This window comes from Corvus brachyrhynchos, unplaced genomic scaffold, assembly GCF_000691975.1.
Source record: "Corvus brachyrhynchos isolate BGI_N302 unplaced genomic scaffold, ASM69197v1 scaffold23, whole genome shotgun sequence".
Classification (NCBI taxonomy): domain Eukaryota; kingdom Metazoa; phylum Chordata; class Aves; order Passeriformes; family Corvidae; genus Corvus; species Corvus brachyrhynchos.
The window spans coordinates 10,877,321-10,903,931 of record NW_008238983.1 but is presented as its reverse complement, the minus strand read 5'-3'; the positions used below and the strand labels follow the sequence as shown (position 1 = coordinate 10,903,931).

The following is a 26,611-nucleotide window of genomic DNA, read 5'->3' as shown; positions in this document are numbered from 1 at the left end:
GGAATATTTGAGACTGCAATCTTGAAAAATGCCAAGCAATAGATGTTGTTAAATACACAGATTTACTTAGCAGGTCAGGTAAGAACCAGGATATCAATCTTTATGAACAATTAGCAACTGTCCGGATGAGGTCTTCTTTGAGCAACAGGAGAAATACCTCGATACAATCAGCTTGTGGGATCTTGTTATTGTGAGTGGCAGAAATACTCAGCTCTGTCCTTTGGCTTTTCTGTTTCCTAGGAGAGGTTCTGGGAGGGCCTCATTTGCAGAGTGAGTACTAGAAGCACACAGGCGGATGCCAAAATGTAGTTCAATCCTAATTCAGGAGGTAGGAGATCTGAGGTGGGAGTCAAGCAATTGGACAGGCTTCTTCCTGCTTACTTAGTGTGGCACATCCAGGAGTTGCTGTTATCACCTCCAGTGTCAGCTGCTGGGTCTAAATAAAATAAGTATATGGATCTTTACTCTAAATATTTAGTAACAATAAAGCCCTGCTCATTCAGGTTTAAAGGAATGTTGCTCATTACAAATCTTGGCCCAGTTCTCACTGGTGGCAGAGAGCATGCTTAAGCCAGAGCCAAGGCTCTTGTCCAGTCCTGGTATAATTGGGATATACACAGCAGGTGCCAAAATACTTGTGGGCATCCTAAATGCATCTTGTTGGCTGGTGCACTCTGCAGCCCCGTCTCATCCAATGCTTTTGACCTGCCAGATTCTTTGTTGAAGAAGCTACATCCCATGATAAAATAGGAATGTCAGAGTACCCACAGGTCATGCTAAGTCCCAATCAGGTGACTTGGCAAGGTTACTGTTTTATCATGCTCCTTAGGGGAGCCACATGGAAATTACGTGAGTCCTGTGGTGCACCCAGACACTACAGAACAGGTAGTCCGTGGGTCTGGCGCCGAGCTGATCAGCTTCATCTGGCACACAGAATCACAGAGGAGAAAAGGAGGGACATCAGTGCAAGCATGAAACAGAGGGTCACCCCTGCAGTGGTGGATCCTCACACCAAACCTGTGGTTTGAGGAGGTTGTTGGGAGCTCAGAGAGCTGCGAAGAAGTAAAGCAGCCAGGATAACAGATGTATGATTTCAAATTGTCAGATCTGCCCTTTGTGGAGCCACTACCTCTGCCTTCACTGGGAAGCTGAACCCATAGCTTTTGCATGCTCTTCTACTGACTCGGCTATCTTGCCCAATTCCTTTGATTTCTGTATCTTTAAAGTATCTGAGGCTCTCTTGCACCTCAGGCAGGCTCCTCTCAGCTTGCTCCTCAGTTCTGTGCAAAAGTCATGAGAATGTAAAAGAGAGGGTGGACTGGAGTGGTGTTTAACCTGGAACTGTTTTTCACCTCTAACTCATGACATGTCATGTCTTCTTCGTACAGTCTTGGCTGGTCTTTGAAGACAGGTAAAGATAAAGCAGTTCCTAAGAGACCCCTTGGTGAAGGCAGCACTGCAGAAAGATCAGCTTAATCAATGTAACATTATAAATTTCTTTTATGCAGAATTACACCACCATTCCTAAATGCTCAGCTGCTTTGTCCATTATTTGTACATGTGAGTTACCAATCCAAGGATAGAATGCATTTTCACCTCTTACAGAAGCAGTAAATACTTTAGGTATAAAATACTGTTTTATGCAACATATTACAGACACCACTGCAACTGGTTACGCTTACTGATAATCAGCCACTGCTGATCAATACTGCAATGCTTCCTTTCATATTGCTGTGATTGCATTTGGATAAATTAAAAGAAAAACTACAAACTCAATGACAGAGCTTTTAAAATGAAAGATGAGGAACAACTGATGTGGTTTGCAGACATAAACCTGTTACTTAAGTGCATACTTGAATACTTTCAGTTGGATTTGCCATTAAATCTCTATATCCTCAACAAATCTTTACTATCAATTTTCTGCTAGTTTTGTTTGGGGGGGAAAAAAAAAGCAGTATTTCAAATGCCAAAAAAATCTTCACTCTTTTCACAACTTAAGAAATGTTATAAATCATTTCCATTTTTGCATATGTATTTCTGTGTTGGTTGGTTGTTCTTAGATTCCAAGTGTCATTACTATTCTCTTCTTATATTGAGCATGTCACTCAAGCAGTGAATGTCAGCAATGGTACTTTCAGATCTGCACAAGGAAGAACCACTCTTCACCTGGTCCTTACCACAAGAAACTGGCTCTGCAGGCGATCAGGCGTCTGTCCAAACTTGATCTATGTGGCACTGTGGTTATTTTTGACCCATACCCATGTGAAATAAGAGCAGTAAAGAGTGGTTTTGAAATATATACTGTAAACATGAGGCAAGGGCCAGTCTCACAGCTAGTGGATGATGTGCTGTTTCAAAAACCTATGGCAAATTTTCAGTGAGATTGAAATATTAATAAAATATTACAGAATGTGAGAAATACACTTTAAGCTTCTGAAATGTTATTGTTTTATAAGGGTTTCCACTTTCTTGAACCAAGATGAATGAAACCAACCTCCTACTCCATCCTGTATCTGCTCCAAAATTTGGGTCACAGGCAGGTCAAAATAAGATGAAGACATTATTTATGAATGTTTGCAAACTGTCATTTATAGGAAAATGGTGGTAGAAAATAAATGCACAACAAGAGAAATAGCTACAATACTAGCACAATGAACACCCCAGCTCTGACCTTTTAAAGATGCCTTAAGGATTTCAATGCAGCTATGCAACTTCTACACACAAATGTACACTATTTGTCTCAAAAAATCAAATCATCAACGGATTTCGATGCTTGGCTTTTTTTTTCTTTAAACCCAAGACAGAATGTTGCATCTGCTTTAATTTTGACAAAGTAGGTACATTTATTCTGCTGGAAGATATGTAGTGCCTAGAAAGGGAAAAAATCATAACAGGTAATATGATCCATTTCATCTCATGGGGCTTTTGCCCTTGCATGCACAGCCTCATCATATGAGCAGAAAACATTTGCTCTGAAGTCTAGGAGCTCTAAGTGAAGCAAGTAATACAGCGTGGCATCAGAGCTTCTTCCTGTAATCCACTAATAAGCAATAAATGAAAGTTTATGTGGTTTTAATTTCTCACTCAAAGTCATTTAAAAAAAATTATTTTCCTTTAATATGAGTCAAAAGACAGAGTCAAAGTGACAGAAATAGACATGACCCATAATGTCATACAACCAGCAGGAGTGCTGAGACATTTAATCTACTAAACACACCACAATCATTTAAAAAGATCGAGTCTTTGTTCCTTAACATCCAAAGTTGAAGAAGGAATTTTACAAAGCCTACAAGGGTTTTCTTTGTGTTTTATATCAAAACAGGGCAAATATTATCTACTTGAAGGACCTAGAGAGAACATGCATTGCTTATTAACCTCAGCAATTTTCTTGCTGTGAACATTTGGTGTTATAACAAAAGCACTTTGTGACATTTTTATTAAAAGTCTCATAAACTGTTTGCATGGTCCACTTCAAATATTACACAACTTTACTTAATCCAGATCCAGACATGGTAACTTAGGATTTTAATTTTTAAAGAGGGACGAAGGAGTTTGTGTCCTATAGAACATATTCTGCTAGTACTTGATTTACCACAGCATTGTAGCATGTAAGAGCTGATTGTGCACTTAATAAGGGAGAGAAATTATTTGCTTCTAAATAATAGATCAAGGACATCATATTGCCTAAGTGGGAATGCCTTATTCAGTGGCACATAAAGAACAAAGATGGATGGGCTGATTGGCCGTACCTGGACATGGCTGTGTGTTGCAGAGAGCTTCTTCAGTGTGCAGGCCAAGGCAGATGTCTCCTCCATACGCCGGGGCTGGGTTTGTGCAGGAGCGGGTTCTCATGTAATGCCCTCCTCCACAAGTTGCTGAGCACTTTGACCACGATGACCAACAAGACCAGCCTCCATCCACTGAAAAGACAAAGAATACTGCATTTTTCCAAGCTGATGTGAGACATGACACAATCCAACTCATTTTTCTCATATTCTGTGGATCTACTTCATGGCCTACTGTAATTATTGGATATTTTTGGCTGCCACTGTACATAGTTGCCACAAATTTAATCTTATCACGATGCAATTTAATTTTAAGACCCCCTGGTATGCTGGAAAGCCTAACAAAATTACTCATCCATATAAGACATTTTTAGGGCATCATAATATCTTTAGGATGAAAATATTTTTATTTTTCTTTTCCTTTCCTTTTCTCAGTTTTGAGGAAACAAAATACCAAAGCTTAGTAGAAATATTGTAAGCTTAGCAGTTTAGCAGAACTATTGTAAGCTCAGAGTAGTTTTTTTATTGATGTAAATAAAACTTGGCCCAATAATAGCAACAGAAGGATGGAGGAATCCAGAATTTGTTTCACAATCCAGGTGGATTGCCTTAACCCTACAACCCTTTTCAAATGATCTAAAACAGTTGTAGGATTTGATGTGACAATATAATGTTACAGTCTTAATACAGCCCTCCACATAGACATCAGCAGCAGAACAATGGCCGAAGTTTAAAAAAGCAACACACATTGACAAAAAGGAGTTGCCACTTTAAGTTTCTAAGACAATTTTTGAAAAGAAATATTATTACTTACCTTCTCCCCTAAATATTATTATTTACCTTCCCCTCCACACCCCCTTTTGTATTTACTAATTCAAGTATGTCAAACTGTTCTCCAGTCAGAGTTTTCACAACATTCTTCTGAAATGTAGGCTGGATTTCATGGGAGACCCATTTGTCAGATGGTTTATGACACATGGACACTAGAAAAGATTTAAATGAAAGTTCACCTCATTGCCTGCACCAGCCTGGCTCCTTTGAGCCTCTGTTCTTAAAGCTACTGCTCCAGGATGTATTTCTGATATTTACAGCCACATTGCAGCTCATCTGCCAAAGGCTTCGTTTTTGTAGCCACATGACAAAGTCAGATGTACTTCTCCCAGGGAAGTATTCCTTCTGCAAAGAATCTCAGTATTTTCTTCATTTATCTTTCTTTTTTTTTTTTTTTTTTAAAGAAGAGACAAAAACCTAAACTTTCAAAATTTTCATATCCTACAAAAAATGAATTTCTTTTCAAACCTCTATTTAAAGTGTTATCACTTAAATTCTTAAGGAAGTAAATTATTTACTATGTCTTTTTGATCTTTTCTGTTCTATTAATGAAACAGCCTTTCAAGGGGTAGTTTCTACTGGTTTACTGAAATGCTATTCCATCATTATCTCTTACCATAAAAAAAAAAAAGAGTTTACAAATCTTAAGAAAACTAACTTACAATGAAAATATCTATGTGGTATTTGCATTTAAATTCTCTCTTAGACGAAGATGTAGAACATTTAAAAAATACTCATTTTGGCTTTGCAGGATTTCATATCACAAATGCACTTGGTGAACTGAGCAGAATGATTTCTATGCAAAGTCTTCAACAGTGAGAAAATGAGATAGGAGAATTTTGATATTAAAAGCTATACATGCATTTTTTAATGTAATTTCAGATACAGTATATCCTCAGGTTCTCAACTGTTAATCAAACAGATAATTCACTATTCCATACCTAAGATTATCTACTAATCCTCTAACTGAAGTTGTTGAATATACTGCATTTTATTCCCTGTACTGTTTGTTTGCAACACCACCCTAAACATCAAGAGAGCATGGACTTGGCACTTCCTTGCTAAGAACTGTAGTTGTGAAAACTCTCGCAAGTAATTTGTCTGGACTCTGAAGCCTAATTCAACAGACAGGATTTCTGTGATCTAGTATGCAATTTAAATAAATTACTTCCGTTATTAAGGAATTCAATGATAGTTACATCATACACCAAATCATCCAGCTATAGAGATGTATGAGAGAGTTTTATACCACCTGTCATAAATAAATACTACATCTCGGTAGAGTATCTGACTTGCTCTCATACTCATATTTTTCTTATTCATACTTTTCACTGGAAAACAAATATGTCTTTTTGCCTGAGATAACTCTATTAATGCAGTATTATGCAAACTCATATCTAAGAAAGCCCTAGGTTATTTGTCTTCAGTGCAGGTGAAATATTCTGTGCAATTTTATAACAATTTCAAGACATGGTATCTTTTATTCAGAACTTGCCTCTTTTTTCCTTCTTTTTAAATTACATCAAATAAAAGCAGAAGCTGTTACCCAAGCTATTCATTTCATATGATATTAAGACCTTACCTTTCTAGATGCTCCCTTTTTTCTTTTTTTTATTTTTTCTTTAAAGTCATCTTTGACTAGCTCAAATGAATAATCAGAGGCATGTCTGCTGCAGCATATAGACTCCACAAAAATGAACTGATTCTGCCTGAGATTGACCACACAAAACATGAATTGTCTGCAAATATTACAGGTGCATTGTTCACGGTAATGGAGACAGTGACCCCCAACACTTTTCTACTTATTTTTCAATGGACCAGAGTGAGAATTACAAATGCACGTGCATTTGAAACTGCCATCTATCAACAGGTGGACGAGAACACAGAGACCGATGTGACACCCAGGAATGTCACCATGTTCCACAACTGCAGTGATCATGGCTGTACTATGTACTTCAGATGTAAACGGAGAATTGGGCCTGGGGAAGGTGGGGAAGGACAAATATAATAGAAAATGTTAGATTTGATCCTAGTTGAGCTAGACAGTGCAATTATAACTTTTTTTTTAGCAACTATTTACTGACAGGCTGCCTTCCTAAATCTCTAACCTTTCAAGGACTATTGTAACTACCTCTTTTACTTGTCCCTAGAACTTTTTCTTTTCAGCAATAGAGGATAATAAGGCATCATCATGGTTAAATAAGATCAAAGGAGTGGGTATTTACTGCTTGAGTTTTTACAAGACCTAAGTAGAACTCTGTGGTTTCTTTCATCTTTCTTTAAGTTGCTTAGCAACCTAGCACCATCTAGGTTTTTTTTCTTTTTTTTCTTTTTGTCATGGAGCCCTTAATGTTATTTCTGCCTCTTATAGGAAGAAAAAATACACAGCAGAAAGGAAAGTTCCAGTCACCACAGTTTCTTTACATAATAATTTTGTAGAGCTGTTGGACAAAAGAACGTCATTAAAGTAGCTCCACAATGAAAGACTTAAAGAGTCTCTACATTTTCTGACAATTGCTGAGGTTGGTCCCTTCAGGAAGAAGGGTCTCTTCAGCTAGCAGTGTGCTATCAAACAATGCTGTTTCCTTTATAGTAAACCAAACAACTTTTTGCCTACTGGCTGTTGTTGCGGTTAATAAATATTTCTTCACTGTAATGAAAAGAACACACACCATAGAGAAGAGGGATGTACCAGGAAGAAACAGCGTACAGAAATGGGATCTCCTGAGGACACAACAAAACATCCACACTGCTGGAGAACTTCCAAGAGATAATTAGGTAAACTGGATACCCTGCTATGCACTTCAGGTTTTACAAGGAAGTGTGGGCACACACTGACCTCACCTGCTTTCATGAGAAGGCAGATGGAATTGCAGGCTCCTTTATAAACTGCCTGCATCCTGGGCAGCCTACTGCTCCCTTCCAGACACCTGGGGGATCATCCCATTCCACATCACTTAGTCTGCTGCTTTTTCCCAATCCTGTGGGATACTGCTGCATGTTTCAGTGTGGGGAAAGAGCAATTTTCACATCACAGTTTACAAAGGCAAAGTATTATTTCTGTGATACCTTTTATTCATAGAAGCAATGCTGGATGAAACAGTCAACATAGTGCAATGCAGAAACACAAGGCAAACAAATGGTTCTTGAAAAGAGCAATAACAAAATCTAAAGGTCCACTCGGGTTTAAGTCTGTAACTGAGAGTTTTAAGTTAGAAAAGCAACAGTTGCTTCCAAGTGCAGTTCATCCCTCTTCCTGCTAGCTATAGAATCAGCCTTGAGAGATCAGTTCATGTTATGAGATGGGCTTCAGCCTCCATTTACTGGAGTAATTTTTTTTCCTCCTGATCTAGGAAGCTATTGCAGGATAAATTTTATTCTTTTAAATACATTCCTGTTTCCTTGTGGCCAAGTATGACTTCAAAGAAAAAAATAATAGGAGGAAATAAAAACAATAATGAAGAAAAAAAAATAAAACCAATAAAGAACAACTGGCTTTAGGGGATGCATAAATAACTTAAATAGTCTTTCAGGGATTTTTGTATATCTGAAACTCATTATTGTTATTAGCAAGTTTAGTGATATATGAATTGATTCAGATCTTCCCAGCTAAAATGTCACAACGAAACTAAACTAAAAGTACCATAATAAAAATCCATAATTGGTAAAATCCCAAAATAGTGCCATGAAGTATCAGAACTTCATATCTAAGAGATGGCAACTGTCCTTTCCCTGTGATCCTCCACTACACTCTGAGGGGAAGAGGGAACAGGAACTCCTGTAGCTCATGGTACTCCGTGGTGCTCACACAGCTCTGCTTTAATTGTCTAATTAAGGCACACCGGCCAAGCGTCCCTATGTCCCTATGCAACGGAATACAAGAGAAAGCAACAAGAAACAAAACAAAACACAAATGAAGAAAAGTTGTCTTTTTCTGCAGAAATAAATGAAAAGAGGTGCAATACTGTAAATTAGGACGGTGCTCTTTATGTTTGGTTGTTATTATTGTCAGGCAAACAGATCTTTTAGTTAATAGATTCCTGTAATTTTTGTAGATTTTCAGAATTAAACAACACTTCTCTTCATCATCTATTTCTCTTCATAATGTAAATATCTTGCGAGCCACCAAGGATAACACAACCCTGATATGACTGGTATTAGATTACTTTCTTTTATTATTGACTGCATTTTAGTAACTCAAAGAAAACATAAATGTCAGTGAGCATTCAGAGACCCTTTCCATAGTTATTGAGGCTGTTCAGTTCAATTCTTGCCAGTTCAATGCTATTCACATCTCTGAGACATAAAAAAAAGAGCTGAGGCACAGGTTCAAGGCATAATTTGCTAGTGCAAGACAATAGTTCAAATTCTCCTGCCCCTCAAAGTAGCTTAGCCAGATGGAAACTGAGTACTGAGAACATGCCTTTGCCCTACACTGCCTCACAAACTCTTCTTGCAGCTTATTTGGGAGAGTGATAGTTAGTTGAAGGCAAAATTTTATGGGGGATCATTCTAAAACTTGAACAATACAGATAAATCATCTTCCAGGACCTGGATACAATTTCTGGCAATTTTCTGGCACTGTTCAATTTACTATTATATATTCAGCCTTCAAATACTATGAACAAAAGGCTCAGTGACTGCTACCAATCTGCACACTGGTGGACCATTTACTACTGCAGAAAAAAAATTCAGTTTCTCTCTCTCCTGGAGGCTTAAAAAAGGCTTAATAGAACTCACTGAAGGCAGGGTCCAGATAACTTCAGTAATTTTTTAAAGTTCTGGGATCCTGCATTTAACTATCAATTTCTGTTTATTAATATATTAATAAGTATACTTAAGATGCTGCAAGTGTTGCAAGACACTTAACCAGACAAGACAGCCTTGTACACTTTCTCCTTGTGTTAGTCCTTCAGAGCATCCTTGGCATCTTCCAGGATGACACTGAGCCCAGATTAATTCATTGAGAAGCATAAAGTCCTGCTGACTTTCAGCATGACTTAAATACTGCTCAGTATATTTCTCTACGACTCCCCTTTCTCAGCAGTTTACATCATGAGGGGTTGATCCTGCCTGCAATAAGCAGAAGAGGAAGCAAAGCAGAACCTGAGGTTGCAGTAGCAGGAAGGGTTCTTTATGGCTGCCATTGCACCTCTTCCTGCTAACCAGAATATTTCTGGAAGTGTAATGACTGGGCTGGACTGTAATTAAAGGGTTCTGTGCCAGAAGGGAGCAGGTAAAGCTTTCCTTACCCTGGGAGAACTCAGGAAAATCTTAGAGACCATCAAATTCTTTGTTTTAATTCTAGTACTATGGAAAACACTTTCAGGTCAAGGTCAGAACAAAATCCCCCCACACTCCTTAGCCTTTCTGTCTCTTTCATTAAAAATTAAGAGAATTTAAATTTATTGGTATTCTTCTCCAGTAAGAATTTATTTCCCTCCTACAAGTTTATAATCAGGTCTAATTTATGGATAAGCCTTATTCTGCAACAATATTTTACTCTCCCCTGTCTTAAAAAAAAAAAAAAAAAAATCAATTACATCTAGTGCTTGCAAAGTTTTCCCTTCAGATTTATCTGAGATCTGATTTAGTCTCCTGTGTTTTTTTCTTAATTACTGGCAAACAGTAGTTCTGTAGCTGAGGAACTTTGTGATTCCTTGTTGCAGGCTATGATACATCTAAATACTTTATTCATGCTCTACATCTCTATTCAAATTTGCTTTGCACTAAAAAGAAAAATGAAACTTGTCCCTAAATAAAATTATTAGATAGATTAGGTCACTGCTTGGGCTTCAGAAAGGCCCACCACACTTTATATCAACTGATCTTTTAAAATATTTTCAAATTCAAAGCACAGTTTCAACTTCTGCCTTACAACTTCATGTTTTTTAGTCTGGGGTATTGTCTATGTCATAAAAAACTAGGGCCTCTACAACAAACTTATAAGCATGTTTTACTGGTTAAAACAATTTCTTTCAAAAAACGTAACAGTGAATAGCTACAGAGCTTAATAAAAATACCGCTTCTGAAAACCTTTGACTTATTTTAACTTCAAAAAAATCCAGCAAATTCAAGATAGCATTTAATTTGAAAATGAACAGCAAGGGATGAACAACAAATCCAGCCCTGTTTTATAGATACTCTGTGCCCATTTGATGAATGTATTTCAGTTACTACAGCATGGTGGTACAGATATCTCAGAGCTTGTGAGCAGAGCTGTTACCTTATACCACATCACAGATGCTTCAAGGGAAGCTGAAGGCAGTGTCCTATGGAGACATTCCCTTTGCAAGGGAAGCAGGAGCCAATGAGGAGTTGCTATGTTCTTGCTTGCTTCACCTACTGCACCCATCCCCAGGCAGGCTTGCACACATTAGTACAATGGTCTTCTAGATCTTTGACTTAACTAATTACTGCCAAACTACTTGAATAGGGCAGTTACATGAAACAGAATCGTTATAATTTTATTATCCTGGGAAAAGCAAGGTGTTATGATTGCAGTCCGGGAGCTAATGAATCAGATCATGCACTAGGGCTGCGCACACAAGGAGAAGATTTGGACCACGATTTTATAATTCTCTGAAAAATGTTGGTTCTTTGCTAGTTCCCTGCCACCTCTCTCCAATAGTGCTTAACGTAGAAAATATGGACACCCTGCCCTGGCCATGCCTCTGTGCTCAGAAAGAAGCATCGTCTCTTCCCTTCATCTCCTCAGATGTTCACACTCCCAGATAGAGAAGCTACACAGTGAACAACTGAGGCTACTTTCCTCCTTGGATACAGCAAGAAAATTTCACCAGAAAGCACTGGCTGGCTGTGCCCAAGTGCCTCTTTCAGAACTTCAGTGGCTTAATGGGCATTTCCCCAGACTGAAACAGGGATCCTCAATAGAAATTCCCCATGGATCTGCCCTACCAGCAGGAGAGCTGGGGGCTTGAGTGCCTCAGGGCATTCAAGTTGTCAGACAATCCTACTGCTCCTGTTAGCAATAAAACTGCAGAGAAATTTGCTTTCAGTGAACAGCCAGAATGCTTAGAGAGCTGCTGGGTTTGCAGGCTGTGTGCCAAAACACATTGCTTAGGTTCAATTCAAGATGGAAACATGCTTTTCAAGAAGCTGTGTCCTCCCAAGAGGGAAGTGTTGTGTTCTGCACAGATCTTCTGCTTAAATTCAGATGCAAAGAATGGACAGTGACTGTTAGAGGGCTTAAAAAGCTTAGGGAAAACACTGCAAAAAGATTGGACAAAATACTCATATTATAAAAACCAATGTATCCATGATTTAGGGAATACAGTTTTAATTTGAAACCATATATGTGTATGTTAATACACATGTATGCTTGACAATAGTGATACACATACATAGTATGTATATTGCCTTAGTAATTCTTCAGGTCCACACTTGAAGAAATGACAAAAGCTTCAAGTCTTCAACAAGAAAATATGCAGCACTGCTATACATAATTAACACAATTAAGGATGTATGACAGCTTATTTCTAAATTTACTTGCTGCTGCTGGAAAGAACTGAGTCTTTCAGTCTTCCTTCCTTCTTCCTCTCTATTGCTTCTTACCTTGAATTCTCTCTTCCTAAACCAATAGAACCTTCTTTTCTTCATGTGTTCTTCTATATCCTTCCCCTTTCTTTTCCCACAAAGCCTCTGCAAAGCTCAAAAGCCCTCCAGTTTGAATGTCTGTTTTATGAAGGGTGAGATGTGACTGAAACTGAGGGGTTTTTTTCCCGCTATGCTGGATACACAACAATGATTTTTAATCCAAAGTAGTTTCTTGAAAATATATATTCTACTTGTAATCCCTTTCATAGAATCATAAAACAACTTTAAATTAAGGAGAAACTGAAGATTCCAAGAACAATCTTAATGGACTACTTGAATTACCATTCCATTTGGTGATCAGTAGTGAACATTATTTGCTGGCAACTCTACACTTAAAAGCTAACACAGACTTAATGCCAGCAACCACTGTGATGAAAGTGATATTTTGAGTTTAAATAAAGACTAGGCCAGATTTCTCATGTCTTGCCAGAATTCTTATGTCTTTTTTTTCCTGTAAGTTTACATACTAAAGTTATATTTTTACAGTCAGTCTCACAAGTGAAAAAGGACATAGCTATTAATAGGGTTGATGATAAATTTTTTGACTTCACATGGGAATATTACCAAACCCACTTATATTATAAAGGTAAATTTGAGCTGTAATTGATTTCAGAACCAAAACAAACCCAAAACTCACCAACTAAAACAGAAAAAGAACCCCATATCAAATATTGCAAGATATAATCTTGAGGATGAGCTATTTTATTTTCACTTCTTCCATTTCATTTGAAACTTACCTGGGCAAGGCAAAATGTTGCATTCCTGGTACTCTAGAGATGGGCCAAGGCAAGGAAGTCCCCCATACTTGGGCTCAGGATTGCTGCAGACCCGTTTGCGATTCCGGATACCTCTGCTGCAGTCACGACTGCACTGAGACCACGGAGACCAGGGTGACCAGGCACCATTGATGGTATGAGCAGAGTATCGTCCAGAACGCAAGAAATCCCCTGACAGTCCTAATAAAATAAGGATCAAAAAGGTCATATTGAATGAAAACAGTATCTCACCCCAAAATAAGATTTTCCTCTTCAAATTTACTCCTAGGCTTCTAATAATAAGTAATATGAACAGAAGGATCCTGTCCTTTAGCCTCACAATCCAAACCCTAGTTTCATCTCAAGAATCTCTTTTATAATAGAAACTTCATAATCATTTGCACAGAACTACAGCAAAGAGTTGGATCCAACACTTTAGTTAAAACTTTATGGTTGCATTAACTGAACTAGACAATTTACTCCATCTAATAATGGTAAAAATTCTCTCTCTCTTGCACGGGAATTACCATCAGAGAATCTCCAAATATATTACATAGATATTGTTGCCTCTGTTTTACAGGAAGAAGGTAACAAAGAAGACAGGATTGAGCTTCCCATGACCACTCATCGAGCCAGCTGCCCTGTTCCTCCTGCAGGGCTCTGCCCACTTGACCCACCCAGCCTGCCTCTACTACTGCTGGCTCTGCACAGAGGCTCGGGGGATCCAGTGCACTGCACCTATCCTAGCCATTAGATAGTCCACTAATAATTCCACAAAGTCTAGCAAAACTGCCCTTTTGTAAAGAGCAATGTTTTGCCACTTTAAAAACCAGTTTATTTTCCACCGAGTTGAAGTGCTCTAAACCACATATGAGCTATGGAAATCAGCCTTTTGGACACATGCACACACACACCCCACAGATTATTCCTTTTTAAAATAAACATCTGGCAAGTGGAAAATGTATTTTCTAAGTAAGTTTAGGACAGAGAAAATGCATTAGATTAAACAGCAATGGATGATGTCTGCTGTTTATCAGTGAGAAGGGACACACAGATCTTGTTCACAACACACAGACAATAGACCTGGATACAGCCCTGGGTGAAGTTCTAATAACCTGCAGTTCATGAGTATCTCTGTTGCTTTTGGGCTTGGTCCTGCATGGGAAAAGACTCCCTCCACTGTACTAAGCACAACACTGGAATCACTCTTGAGCTGTAGCCTTACCTCTAAGCATCACTAAGTATCTCCACCAACACTACAGGGATTTCCTACTGCTGCCAAAGCAGTTCACCTTTCCCATTGAAAACTCTATGATCAATGGAACAATAATTGCTGTTTTTATTAGAGGTCCTTATTTAAGTAGCTGTGATGAGAGAAGGTCCTGTGAATGGCACTTCAGCCAGCAGAGGATGTGGCTGGCTCTCTGTGATAGAGCTTCAGTATTGCCAGCATAAGTACAGATGAACTGTACCATTAACAGTGGAGAAATGCAGGGTATTGTTTGCAGCTCTAACTACAGCACGTCTGTTCTTAAGAAATTATTTTGTGCCCTGCCCACAGCCATAGGCACTGTAGGAGTATGGAATGGCGATAAAGAAACAGAAGAACAATGCCATGAAAACAGACAGAAATAATACCATGAAGAGTCTGCCCAACAGTCGTCCTGGAAAGAACAAGATCAGTATTCTGCATAACCATGATGGAGGAGCCTCTTATTCGCAGTGTCCACCCTATTTTTACCTGTGGTTATGGCATTAGTAACACTGCTTAACTCCTTCCCCAAGAAATACATTCACAATCATCCCAAAGTAGATGAGGGTTTGCATATTTTTATTCAACTCTTGATAACTTGCAATAGTGGAAGGATGATGCATTGACACAGAAATACTGGTAATAAGAAGCTGCTGAAATTAGTAAGAAAACAGCAGAACTGCAATATAAAAATGACTAAAAATGGATAAAACCTTCCAGGAATTATAGAGGGTAACTATTTCTCTCCTGCTGAGCCAGACTCTATTACACAGATATTAAAAGCAGCATTTCAAAAAACATGACATACATTCAAATGCAAAAAAGGGAGCAAGTACAGAGAAATAGAATGTGATTTATGAATACTTTCCTTCTTCTAAGACCCTTTTTTTGCAATTTTGTATCACTCTGGTCATGGAAATGCTCAGCTTATGTACACAATGAGCTGTAAGAGCAAATAGTATATTTTACACCAGAATTCTAAATTAAGTTATTAAATTAAGAGCAATGCAAACAATGAAAAAAGTATTAATCAGACCAGACTGCCATTCATTCCATTCATAAATCACTGCAGGGTGTACCACTTCGTAACCATACTAGGGTATTTTGAAGGTATCTTTGCAGCATACGTGTAGCTTTTTAAGTCCTAAGGAAAATGTGTGACCTTATCTGACATTATGGTATTAGATTTCTTGTGATTTAAATTGGGGACTGGGGAGTGGAATCGTCTAAGCAAAAGCTCTGAGGTAGTTTAGCTCTGAAAGAGAAAAATATTACAAAAAATCTTTTCAGTGTGGAGTTTGGTCTGCAGCAAGTGCTCCCCTGAGTTTTCTTCTTTCCAAAGCATTAAAAAATTTATTATAAGGACCAGTCTTTCCACAGTTTTACAGTAATTAATACAGTGTTCATAAATGGGCTTTTAGGATTTTCTCTTCAGACAGAAACTACGCAGTAAAAAATTAACATTATGCCATTAATAGCATGAAAAGTGACAAGATCAGTTTGCATTCTGGAAATACTGTTCTATAAATTCCTTGAACAACATTATAGACTTCTACAAGGAGGGGACAAGGTGTACAGATGAGGGGAGAACAGTGGATATTACTTATCTCAACTTTAGCATGGGTTTTACCACTGACTCCCATAACTTCCTGCTAGACAAGTCAAAAAAGTATGAGCTAGATAAGTGGACAGTGCAATGCATTGAAAACTGTCCGAGCAACCAGGCCCAGAGGACAGTGATCAGTCATTAAGAGGCCAGCTGCAGAAAAGTCACAAGGTTCAATCCTGCTTAACACCATCATTAATGACCTGGACAAATTTGCCTTGCCTGGGAAGAGTGGCTGATAAACCAAAGGGTCGTGTCACACTTTGACAAGGCAGGGAGAAACCTCATGGAGTTCAACTAGGGAAAATGCAAAGTCTTGAACCTAGAGAGGAACAACCCCATGCAACCACACTTCGAGGCCAATGACCTAGAAAGCAGAGAAAGGTCTTGGGGTCTTGGAGGACAAAAAGCTGAATGTGAGCCAGCAGTGCGCCCTTGTGGAAAAGAAGGGGCTTGGGTTACATTGGGAAGAGTTTTTCCAGTATGTCAAGGCAGAATCCTTCCCCTCACCTCAGCACTGGTAGACAGCACATCTAGAGTGCTGGCCCCAGTTCTGGGTTCCTGAGTCCTTCAGCTGACAAGTGCTGTTTATTGACTGAGGTGGCAGAGGAGATGTGTGACAATGCAAAATTAATCAAAAGATTGTATTTTAGAATTTGTTCAAGCAAAACTTCTTCAGAAAGTAAGTGTATATACAGAACCAAGTCCTAGCCTTATCACAGTTTACATCAAATTTGATGGGAGAAGGCAAAAATAGAAAAGTATTGCAATCTTTCAGAGCAAGTGGCACAAAACTGAAAACTCCAACTTTTCTCATTAAACTGTGGTTTTCTTGCCACTTCTGTTTGCAGTTTGGGCCACTTTCAGATTGCTCTACATCCACCTCCAGGGACAGAAACCAGATTGTGCCACCCAACAAAACCCCACATTAAGCTGTTTTTCTCAGCTTACTGCACCCAAGATAAAAATATACAGCCAAACCAGGATGCAAGGGCCAATGCCCTTGGCATGGTAGCAGCAAAAGTCTAGTTGCCAAAACACGTCCCCCTTATTTAAAGCCCATCTACAGAAACAGTTGTAAAATCTGCAAGGAGAATGATCGGTCATAGCATCATCAATAAATTAATGAATAGTTTTCCCAAGACAGACAGAACATCTGTAAGTCAAATTCTGATCTGACCTTTATGACAGATTCATCATTCAAATGTTTTAAACTAACTTGTTCTCAGAAAGCCTAGGACTGCCTTAGAGCCCTGTGAACAACTAGAAGCATGAATTCTGCTCGCAGCTTATCAAGGGCTCATTTTCAGTTGTTCAGAAGTTGTACTCAAGTAATAAACTGCTGCACACAGAGGCTAGAAAAGGGGATTTAAGTACTTGATCCCAGCACAATTTTAAAAAGGCAGCTGTGCTTCTCTAAGGTGGAAAGTTCCATGGGTAGCAGCAAGTACTGCAAAAACTTCAGTAAAAGCAATCACAGTGATTTTGTGGACAAAATAACCATAGACTTCTAAGATCAGGGAAGAGAGAAGATATGAACTGACATCTAAACAGAAAACTTTTCTCTCATTTCAAATACTTCTGCTTTGTTCAGTATCAGTAAAATTACAGAGAAATTAGTACTGCTTTGCTGGTGATTTACTTATTCCATAATGCAGATATAACTGAAAACAGTTGCCCAAGTAATTTACATAATTCTGATATAAACCAAGATGATTCAATGATTTCTAAGTAAATTTTTAGAACTTTTTGGTTGAATTGAAATAGCTTCATAAATACACAAGAAATTAATCCTGTTTGGAGACATGCTAACATGAAAGTCACCTGCCCTGACTAGCACAGGAGAAAAAATCTGCCTTTGCAAAAGCCTGTGATGAGAGCTTGGTTGGCCTGATTCTGCTTGAAAACTGCAACACACTCAGCCAAGTTGAATTAATTTGCCTTAAAAGTGAGGCTCTATTAAAGCACATAGATTAATAATAATTCCATAGTCTAGCCTGTAGCTAAGTAATACAGCTCTAAGTAAGAGAGAAGTAGCTGTGACACCTGATAAATTATATTACTTGACTGATTTATGACTTATGTCCTCCAGTTCCAACCTAACAAAGAAAATTCAATTATCCAAGCAGTCTAGGTTCATGACTTTAGGAAAAGATGATCTGAAGCCAAAATTCAAGTATCCTGAATCACTTCTAAATGACAGCCTGAAACACTGCTTGAAGTGCAGAGGTAACAAGGATAAGCAAAGATTGTTTCAGCATTGTCACTCTCTGAAGATAGTCTGCAAGTTATTTGACCGTATTATTGAAGCATAAAACTTGCATAAATTCAGGCCTAAATATCCAAAACTTATAAAAACTTTATAAACCTACAAAACACAGTAAAATTGAAATAGTAAAATGTAATGGCAAACACTAATGCAATGCAAAGATGCCCTATTTAAAAAACCCAAAGAGTATGCAGATGGAGGACGTCATGTTAGCATGAGAATCTTATTTCTTGTACCTAGCTTCTCTGTGCTTAAGTATTTAACCCCGAAGTTCCACTGAGTTGTACTTTGTCAAACAAACTTGAATTTGTCATCAGATTCAGTTCTAACTTCCAGAATTCATTTTGTTCTTACTCAGAATACCAAATCTTAGCTTCAATACAACAGTATAAGAGATATCATCTCAACACATACTCCTCCTGACTACAGGACATTCCTGATTATCAGCACATTCTATTCTGTAATGAATTCTGAATGCACTCTAGATTTCCTGTGGGTAACACAAGGAAAGATTTAATCAAACTTTTCACAAGAGATCATAACCACTAGAAGAGTAATTCAGACAAAATCACATCCTTCCTTCAAAAAAAACTATTATTTTGAAGTTTGAGATAGAGGAAGCAGCAACAACTAGGAATCTAGGTGCAGATTTCCAGGTGACTGGGATAAAAAAAGAAGCAAACAAAAGACTCTTTAAGACTGAGATGACTAAAATTAGAAGTATTGCCTTTGTTTAATGGCCTTCAGAAGGCATTTTGGAAGCTAACCTGGTCTAACTCTGGCCATGTCAAAGTCAAGTGTCTTGTCTGAGCCCACCATTGCTGTTTGCATTGTACTCCATGCAAAGAAGGCAGTATCTCCAGAGGGAGAATTGTGCCCATTGTATCAGATGCTTATCTTCAATGGATCCCTAGTTCCTCAGGGTGCTAAAGCTCTCTCTGCAGACTACTATGGAGTCTAGACTTTGGTAAGATAAATTCAACCTAGAAAAACCAGGCAACCCCATACCTTGCAAAATATTTATCCCTGGATTAAAAAATTATGTTTTGAATGAAATTATTACTGTTTATATATGAGATAACCTTACGGAGAGCCAGCATGTTTCCTGTAGACGTTTAATATGTTTCACAAGCACCCATGAAAGTCTAGGGTATTGTAATTTCTATATTCTAAATGCTGGATTGTACAGACAGTGCATTAAGACATACAACAATGTACACAACCTCTTTCAGTTTATTTGATATAGCTGTCTCTTTCCTATCTGAGCACTATGAAAACGCAGAGACAGGGACAAAGATTTATTTTTTTTTCCTCTTAATCAAACTTCAAATCAGAAAAGCATGAACACGGTCTGCAAATGCTACTGCTTACTTGATTGAGATAGAAATCTTACCACACTCAGGAGGAGTCTAGTGGGTTTCTGGCAAGAAGTTCTATCTCTAAGTTCAGACTGCAAAGAAAGTTTGCTTTGCTAGCATCTGACAGTGAAACATGATTCTGTTTAACACAGCATGACTATAGTTGCACAGTGGGATATTATAGGCAATGGGAAAATTTCTAACAAATGGCTCCTATCTGCAAGGAACAGAGAACTGATCTCTGCAGAACACATCTTTGGTAATGAGGTATGCCAAGCATTCTGTACCAGAATTAATCTTTCTGTAAAAGCCATGCTACAATTCAACATGGAGATAATGAAAAGAATGTTTCACAGCATCCAGGCTCTAGTCAGGTGGAAGGAAGTTAGGATGTTTTCTTGCTATCTAGCCAGAAATGGTGTCTGCCACAATTCATGGTTTCCCATTCTCATGGCTACTCTACATGACTCTTATTCATGTATTTTCTTCCAATGAAACAAAGGAGCAGTAGATTGGTGGTGCGTTGGCCCATATCTAAACCTGGGAGCAGGCAAGTGCTCCTGGATCCTGCAGTTTGGAGGTAGTCAGCAAGTTTGACCTCATCAGCAAATCAAAATTATTCCCCCCTCACCCCTCCCTCAGCAAATGTTCCACTCCATACTGTTCTGACGTCCATAACCAGAAAATGACTAAGCAAACCGTCTCAAAATAAAATGTGCTATTTTCACCAGCAGTGTATTGGTTAATGCAGCCACTTGGAGCACCGATCAAGTTTCATCTTTCATTACAGAATAATTAAAGTCTCACTGGCCAAAAAAGAATCAAAGAATGAGTGCAAATTAATGACAAAGCTATAAGGGCACTCACTAAGAAGAACAGACAGATGTATAATAGTTTCTGCCCCGTCAAGTATTCAATAAAAAGTACTTAAATATTCAGTAGTTTTGGGATTAGTCAGCAAAAATCCTTCACCCAGATGAATATTTCTATTACTATGCAACAGGACTGGGGTCATGCACATTGCTCCAATGATGAATTATTTCCAAATGAATCAAAGGAGCAGCTTCAGCAAGATGCAACAAAAAAAAGTACAATGCCAGGAAATTCAGGAGTATTATGTTCAAGTGCAAAGAAAAAAATCTTCAAGCTAATCAGGCAAAGAATGCACCTAAACCATCATCCCCACCCCTGCCACTTGCACACTGAAAAAATGCTTTATTTTAAAAATTGTAGGGTCTGTTACTTCTGCCTACATTCTGTAGGAGTCAGCTTATGCATCCAGCTCCAGGAGATGTCTTATGATCATGATTTCAGAGCTGAGAGAGGTGTCTCCATGCCAAGTTTAATTTTTTTGCAGCAATGTGATCTATAACCCTTGCACTGGTTTGCCTTACTGATCTCCTCTCTTATGTCATGCGTTGGCTTTTGTATACTCCTTTCTTACGTGCTGCCATCTCAGCTGTCAGACCAGATTATACCTAGACTCTCCTGTAGCTCTGCTTCTACTTGTTGTGATAACTTTCCCACATCTGCACTCCCTGGTGGGAAAAATATTCCCTTTCTCATTTAATCTCATGAAATTTTAAAAACATGTCATCAATGCTGAAGTGCTGGCAGAGTGCAAAAAGAGCACCACCACCCTGAATTCTCATTAAGGACAAGAGAGACAGGTCATACACCAATCCTAGCAGAGCAAAGTCTTTGCTCAAAACTAGTTTGAAATTTAGTATGGATGAAAACAGAATAGAAGAAACACTTGTGTCAAGAGCTGCTCCATGTCAATATCTGCCTTGCTATCCAGACCTAAAAAAAATCTCCAACATTTGACACTGTACATTATCTGAAATGGGAATGACGCAGAGCACAAAACTAAATCTTATCTGGAGTACCATGGGTTTTGTTTAATTTCACACAGTTCACTACTATATATTTCTTAAAAAAATTACTAACATCCTGCCCCCTCCAAAGAGACACAGATGCCAAGTGAAACAATAAAGGTTTTGTACAGGATGAAGGGCGGGGGCAGGCAGGATGGAAGTTTCTAGCATATCATCACAGAAACCAAATCTACAGCCTCTCCTGCTTCCAAAACCTCAACATGCAAACCCAGTACAGGCAGGAGTTTAACACTGACTTTCACAATAGGTGGTCTGTCTGAAAAATATTGAGAATTAGGAAGTCCAAGGACTTAAAAACTGTTCTCTCTTTGTGGTCTGAGATAAGCCAAATGCCTTGAGTAACACAATTTTTTTTTTCAGCTAACCTGGATCTTGTGAAGATACAAAAGACTATGCAAATGGAAAACAGGCCTATAAATACTAAAATATAATAACCAGAAATCAGTACTTTTTTAGATTGTATGACTAAAATATAATTAAAAAGATACACTGATATACAATTAAAACTGGATAATCAATGAAATGCCTTAATAAAATTAGAATGAGTGCCGGAATTTCTCCTAGTTTTGATTTTTTTATACATATACAAAACTATGTATTACTGATAGGAAAATAAGAGTATTCTGAAACAAAATAATTCCAATTTAAAGTCATCTAAAGCTGAAAAGATTTTGAAGGAGTTTGGTTTTCGATCTCAGAAATAAACAGAACTTTAAATTACTAGCAAAAGCACAACATAAACTTTTATAACAGAAATTACCCAGTACATAAGCTCCTTATTTATTTAAACACCTGCATGAATCTTACGGTTGTTACTTTCAAATTACTGAGCAAAAGTTCTTAGAATATTCCATACTCTAGCAAGATGTTCCGGAAATATGTTAATGTTCCACAAATTGACCCCTAGTAAAAGCTTGGGGGAGTATAAGGAGGTAACAGAAACTTCCAAGAATAGGATTATTGTAAAGAGTATTAAAATAACCTGGCAAATCTCATAACTGGTGGTGAAAGACACTTGCTTAGTCTGAATCATGACTCTACATCCAGAAGAAATACAGGCTGGGTTCCCTACTGGGATCACTATGCCCTCCTTTTCATTATCAGCTCTGTTACACACAACACCAGCAAGCAGAAACTTCCAGTCTGTGCTGAAAATGGAACTGCAGGCATGTCACTAGCAGGGGGCATGGTGAGCCTGTCCCGCTTTGCTCACCATCTGTCAGGCATCCGCTGGTGCCATCGCTGGAGCAGTAGCGCATCTCGATGCGCTGCCGTCCCACCTCCAGCAGGTTTGGGTCAGGCAAGCGCGCCTTGCAGGTATATCGGAAACGCTGCTCGTAGTGACCTCCGTTGTCTGAAATGTTCACTGGGGTCCAGGGGGTCCAAGGAGTTGTCTTTTTTAACTCTGGGCAGGCGTTGGTGTTACAAGGCTGATATTCCTGAAAGAAAAAGGTCATAATAAACATAATCATCAAATATGACCTTAGAAACGCTCCAGAAACACTCAGACAAAAAGACAACCATTTAAAAAAAGCCTCTGATATCTTTCCAGCTTTTCCAATAGCATTGATCATCAATGAACTTTTAACTTGAAAGTGTTTTTTCAGCTTCTGTGCAAGCACAGTACCACACTACTTAAAGCAATAATATACCAGTAAAATTAGATCTATCACATCCATGGAAACAGTCAATCGGACACTCTAAGTACCACAACAAAGCATATCCTTCATAAATTATTAGTCCCAAGTTAGGTGAAGCTAAATATGCTAAAGCTTTTAATTAAGAAAAATTCTGATAAACTGCACATACATGACACAAATCAGTAAATTAGTGGCATATGAATAAGCAAGCCACTGTCCATTTTGTATATTGCTTACATACTTCAAAAAGGACAACAGACAAAATATGTTTTCTATTACAGATTCTGGCTCCCTGAGGTGCATGTTACTCATAGCTCCAGAACTGCTAAACCTATCTTCAGAAGCAAATTCCCTGTGGAGTGATATGCACTAAAAGGAAGATGATATCTAAGAAACTAATGCAGAATTGCCAGTATTCTTAACAAACACAGACTTGTCAGTATTCTCAAGCCCCACAATGTATGTCTTCTGATGAATGTCATCAAGATCTGTAGATCCTGCCTATTCATTTTCCACAACAAAATATACTCCATCTGATGCAAATGCTTTGTAAAAAATGTGGTTAAAATAAACAACCACTGAATATCAGAATAAATACCCACTGATCAAAAGAATTAGGCATCAGAGGGAAAACTTGAAAATTTTCTCTTTACCTCTTGCCTGTTATAGAGAGAAACTCAGCAGAAAGTACTTTCTGAAAAGAAGCCTACTAAAGTTTGTAATTCCACTAAATGCTAAAAAAAAAAAGGAAACAATAGAAATAATGGTGTTATCATATAGTACAACCTCCTTCTTCCATAACCTCTACCCCAGTTGATACCACCATGTTCTAACAAGCAATAGATTACCTACTCCTCTCTTTCCCATGGTGATAATAGCCTTTTTATCTCATACTTTCCTCAGCCCACTACCTCTTCTCATAGTCTAACTTAGGAACATACACAATTAGGTTTAGAGCAATTGCTTTCAACCCATATTTTGGTTTAAAGGCTGTGTTGCTATTTCAGACCTAAAATAAGCTTATTGTCTGAAAGCCTCTCTAATTTTTTCATCTGTTAGAGCTGGATAAAAAATTCCCCAGAAATCCCTGCCCCACTAACACAGTGATGCACCAGACAACCCACCATCATGCTCAAGAGTCTCAAGTTCTGAGGCCACAGGGACTTGTGACAACTTTGTGTTTTCACAGTTTTGTGGTACTTCAGAAATAAAGACTCTTGGCCCAAAGGCTTCTGCTGGACTACTCTTGTTCCCTCCTCAAGGCTGTGCAAAGTCCCTTCCCACCTTAACATCTGTTGATCACTACTGTGGTGACCACAAGTCATACTCAGACACCATTTAGGAAAGAGGATCTGAGTTTCTGGGATTTGAGTTTCAGCCTTGTCTGGTTTCTGGTGCAGAAGACAGCAAAGAACAAGCAAACTATCTGGTCCTGGTACAGCAGGGGAAGTAATTTCTCCATGACCCCTCAGGAGTCAACTGTTTAAATCAGGTATGTTTTAGACTTAGGAGAGAGCATGTATGACTGTTCTCCTTGCAGCACATAAACTGTAAAAAAAGAAATCATAAAATTAACAGATGCTAGCCACAGCCAGAACTACCCTGCTTGCTATCTGATCTGGCTACCCACCTTCAAAGTGCAGTACCTCCAGTGACTGGATTACAGTGCATCTTTTACCAAGAGCACTCTGCTTTTCCCTCTCCGTTTTTTTTTTTTTTTTAAGACATCTAGTACTGATGAATCTATCACCTCCCCAGCTCAGCTGATCCACTAATTGGTAATCCTCAAAGCTAACAAATTGCAAGTTAATATGAGGCTGCATTTTCCCCTTAATATTATTTTCCAATCACTGAATTTCGCTAGGCCTTTATCAATGATGCTGAAAGTGTTTCTTGTCCCAAACCTACAAAAAATTTTTTCATGCCCAAATACCCATACATAATAATAAACTAAGCTTAACTTGTTAAACCTACACAGGATTTGAAACCTGATCTCCAGGTCCTGCGCACTCCAATGTCTTCCATTTGTCCTATTTCCTTATTTTTCCTAGGACTGGACACCAAAATTTGCCTTGGCATCCCAGAAGAAGTCTTATCTATACAGCATGCAATGGCAATCATCATCCCATTTGCCTGAGAGTCTGACTTTAATATGTATATCATTGCATTAGTGCTTTTTCCTTCCATAACATTGTACAAAAAATCTAAGTAGACTCAATTATCTTTAATAACCTGTCCTTTTCTAAATCACAGCTTAACAGCTACCTATAGTTTTTTATCCCACACAAGAGGCTGGTAGTATCTGGCAATATTAAAATATGTTTTATTAGCTTCTGCAATTATCTAACATACTATTTACTACCTCACCAATCTCTGTCATGCTCAAGCTTTACTGAAAATGTCTTATATCACTGTCTAGACTGTTGATAAAAATGTTAAGTGCTATTGACCCAACAACTGATTCCAGGCAGACTCTGCTAGACACATCCCAGTAATTTATATCTGCCCATTGACATCACATTTTTCAATTTGTCAGTGAACCAGCTTTTAATCCATTTAACATTTGTCACATATTTCAGTTTTCTGAATCAAATTATTTTCTGTTGTAAAGGTAAATGTCTTGGAAGAGGTGATGTGCTGTATTACTTTCAAACACCTTGAAACCCAAACTCTTTTCTATTAGTAAGCAGGAAAAAAATCAACCAGTATAGTAGCTACTACAATGTTTATTTCAATATAGTCACAATGGTCTAAAAGTTTCAGTTCTTCATTTGCTATTGCTTTTTGTACTGATATTTTTTAGTTGAAACCAAAAGCTGCTAGAAATGTGGGGGCTTGCTTTATTAGACATGGCACAGACAGGTGAGAGTCATGTAAAGCAGAATACGTGAGGTATGTAATGAACTCTTTGTCAAATAAATATAGCTAGTAGAGAAAGAAGTTAATTTAGTGGCAATGTATTAATGTTGCTTTGCTAACTCACTTCTGAGATGAACACATCAGCTCCCTTGCTTCTAGAAAGACAGACTATCAGTGTTCAGTGTGCTCCAGGATGTGTAGTCCCTTCCTACACCCTGACAGAGAGCATTCTCCTATGCTGTTACACGAGCCAGAAACAAAGATGTTCCTGAAGAGTGTCTGTGGAGACCATTTGTTAGTTTTTCCTTTCTTCTAGCTTGCTGCATAGCTTACATGAAAGTCTGACTGCTGTCATGCTTGTCTATTCAACCACTGGATAAAGACCACGAAACAAACAAATAACGAGGGGAAACAAAAGTACATGTAGTTTAACTGGAGAATATTTACAGCAGTAAATAATCTCTCTGTGAGACCATTCAGAGGACTGTGGCCAGAATAGACGACTCCTTGGAGTTCTGGCACTAACAATGGCCTGGCAGAGCCCACTGGCTCCTCTCACAAATAGTGAGTGCAGCATCGCTCTATTGACTACCACGTCTGCCACGGAGGAGTTGAAAACTGCACAGTGCTTGTTCAGATCATCGATGTGATCTGATGCTGAAAAATCTGGTATAAGCAGAACAATGAACTTGCTCTGGATAGCCTCAGATCTGGAAGTATGGAAAGGGGGAGAGAAAAGGC

The 26,611-nt window shown here is 38.3% G+C and overlaps 1 protein-coding gene across 3 annotated transcripts in view; it reads right to left on the bottom strand.

The window, feature by feature from the left end:
- The window catches only part of SEMA5A (semaphorin 5A), a 298,126-nt gene that overhangs the window by 12,205 nt on the left and 259,310 nt on the right, over positions 1 to 26,611 (bottom strand). For all 3 annotated transcript variants that reach the window (XM_017738722.1, XM_017738723.1, XM_008637204.2), the window contains 3 exons: positions 22,585 to 22,810; positions 12,971 to 13,189; positions 3,750 to 3,920 (listed from right to left, as the gene is read on the bottom strand). In XM_017738722.1, the coding sequence (XP_017594211.1) occupies positions 3,750 to 3,920; positions 12,971 to 13,189; positions 22,585 to 22,810 (616 nt within the window). The remainder of the gene's footprint in view (positions 1 to 3,749; positions 3,921 to 12,970; positions 13,190 to 22,584; positions 22,811 to 26,611) is intronic.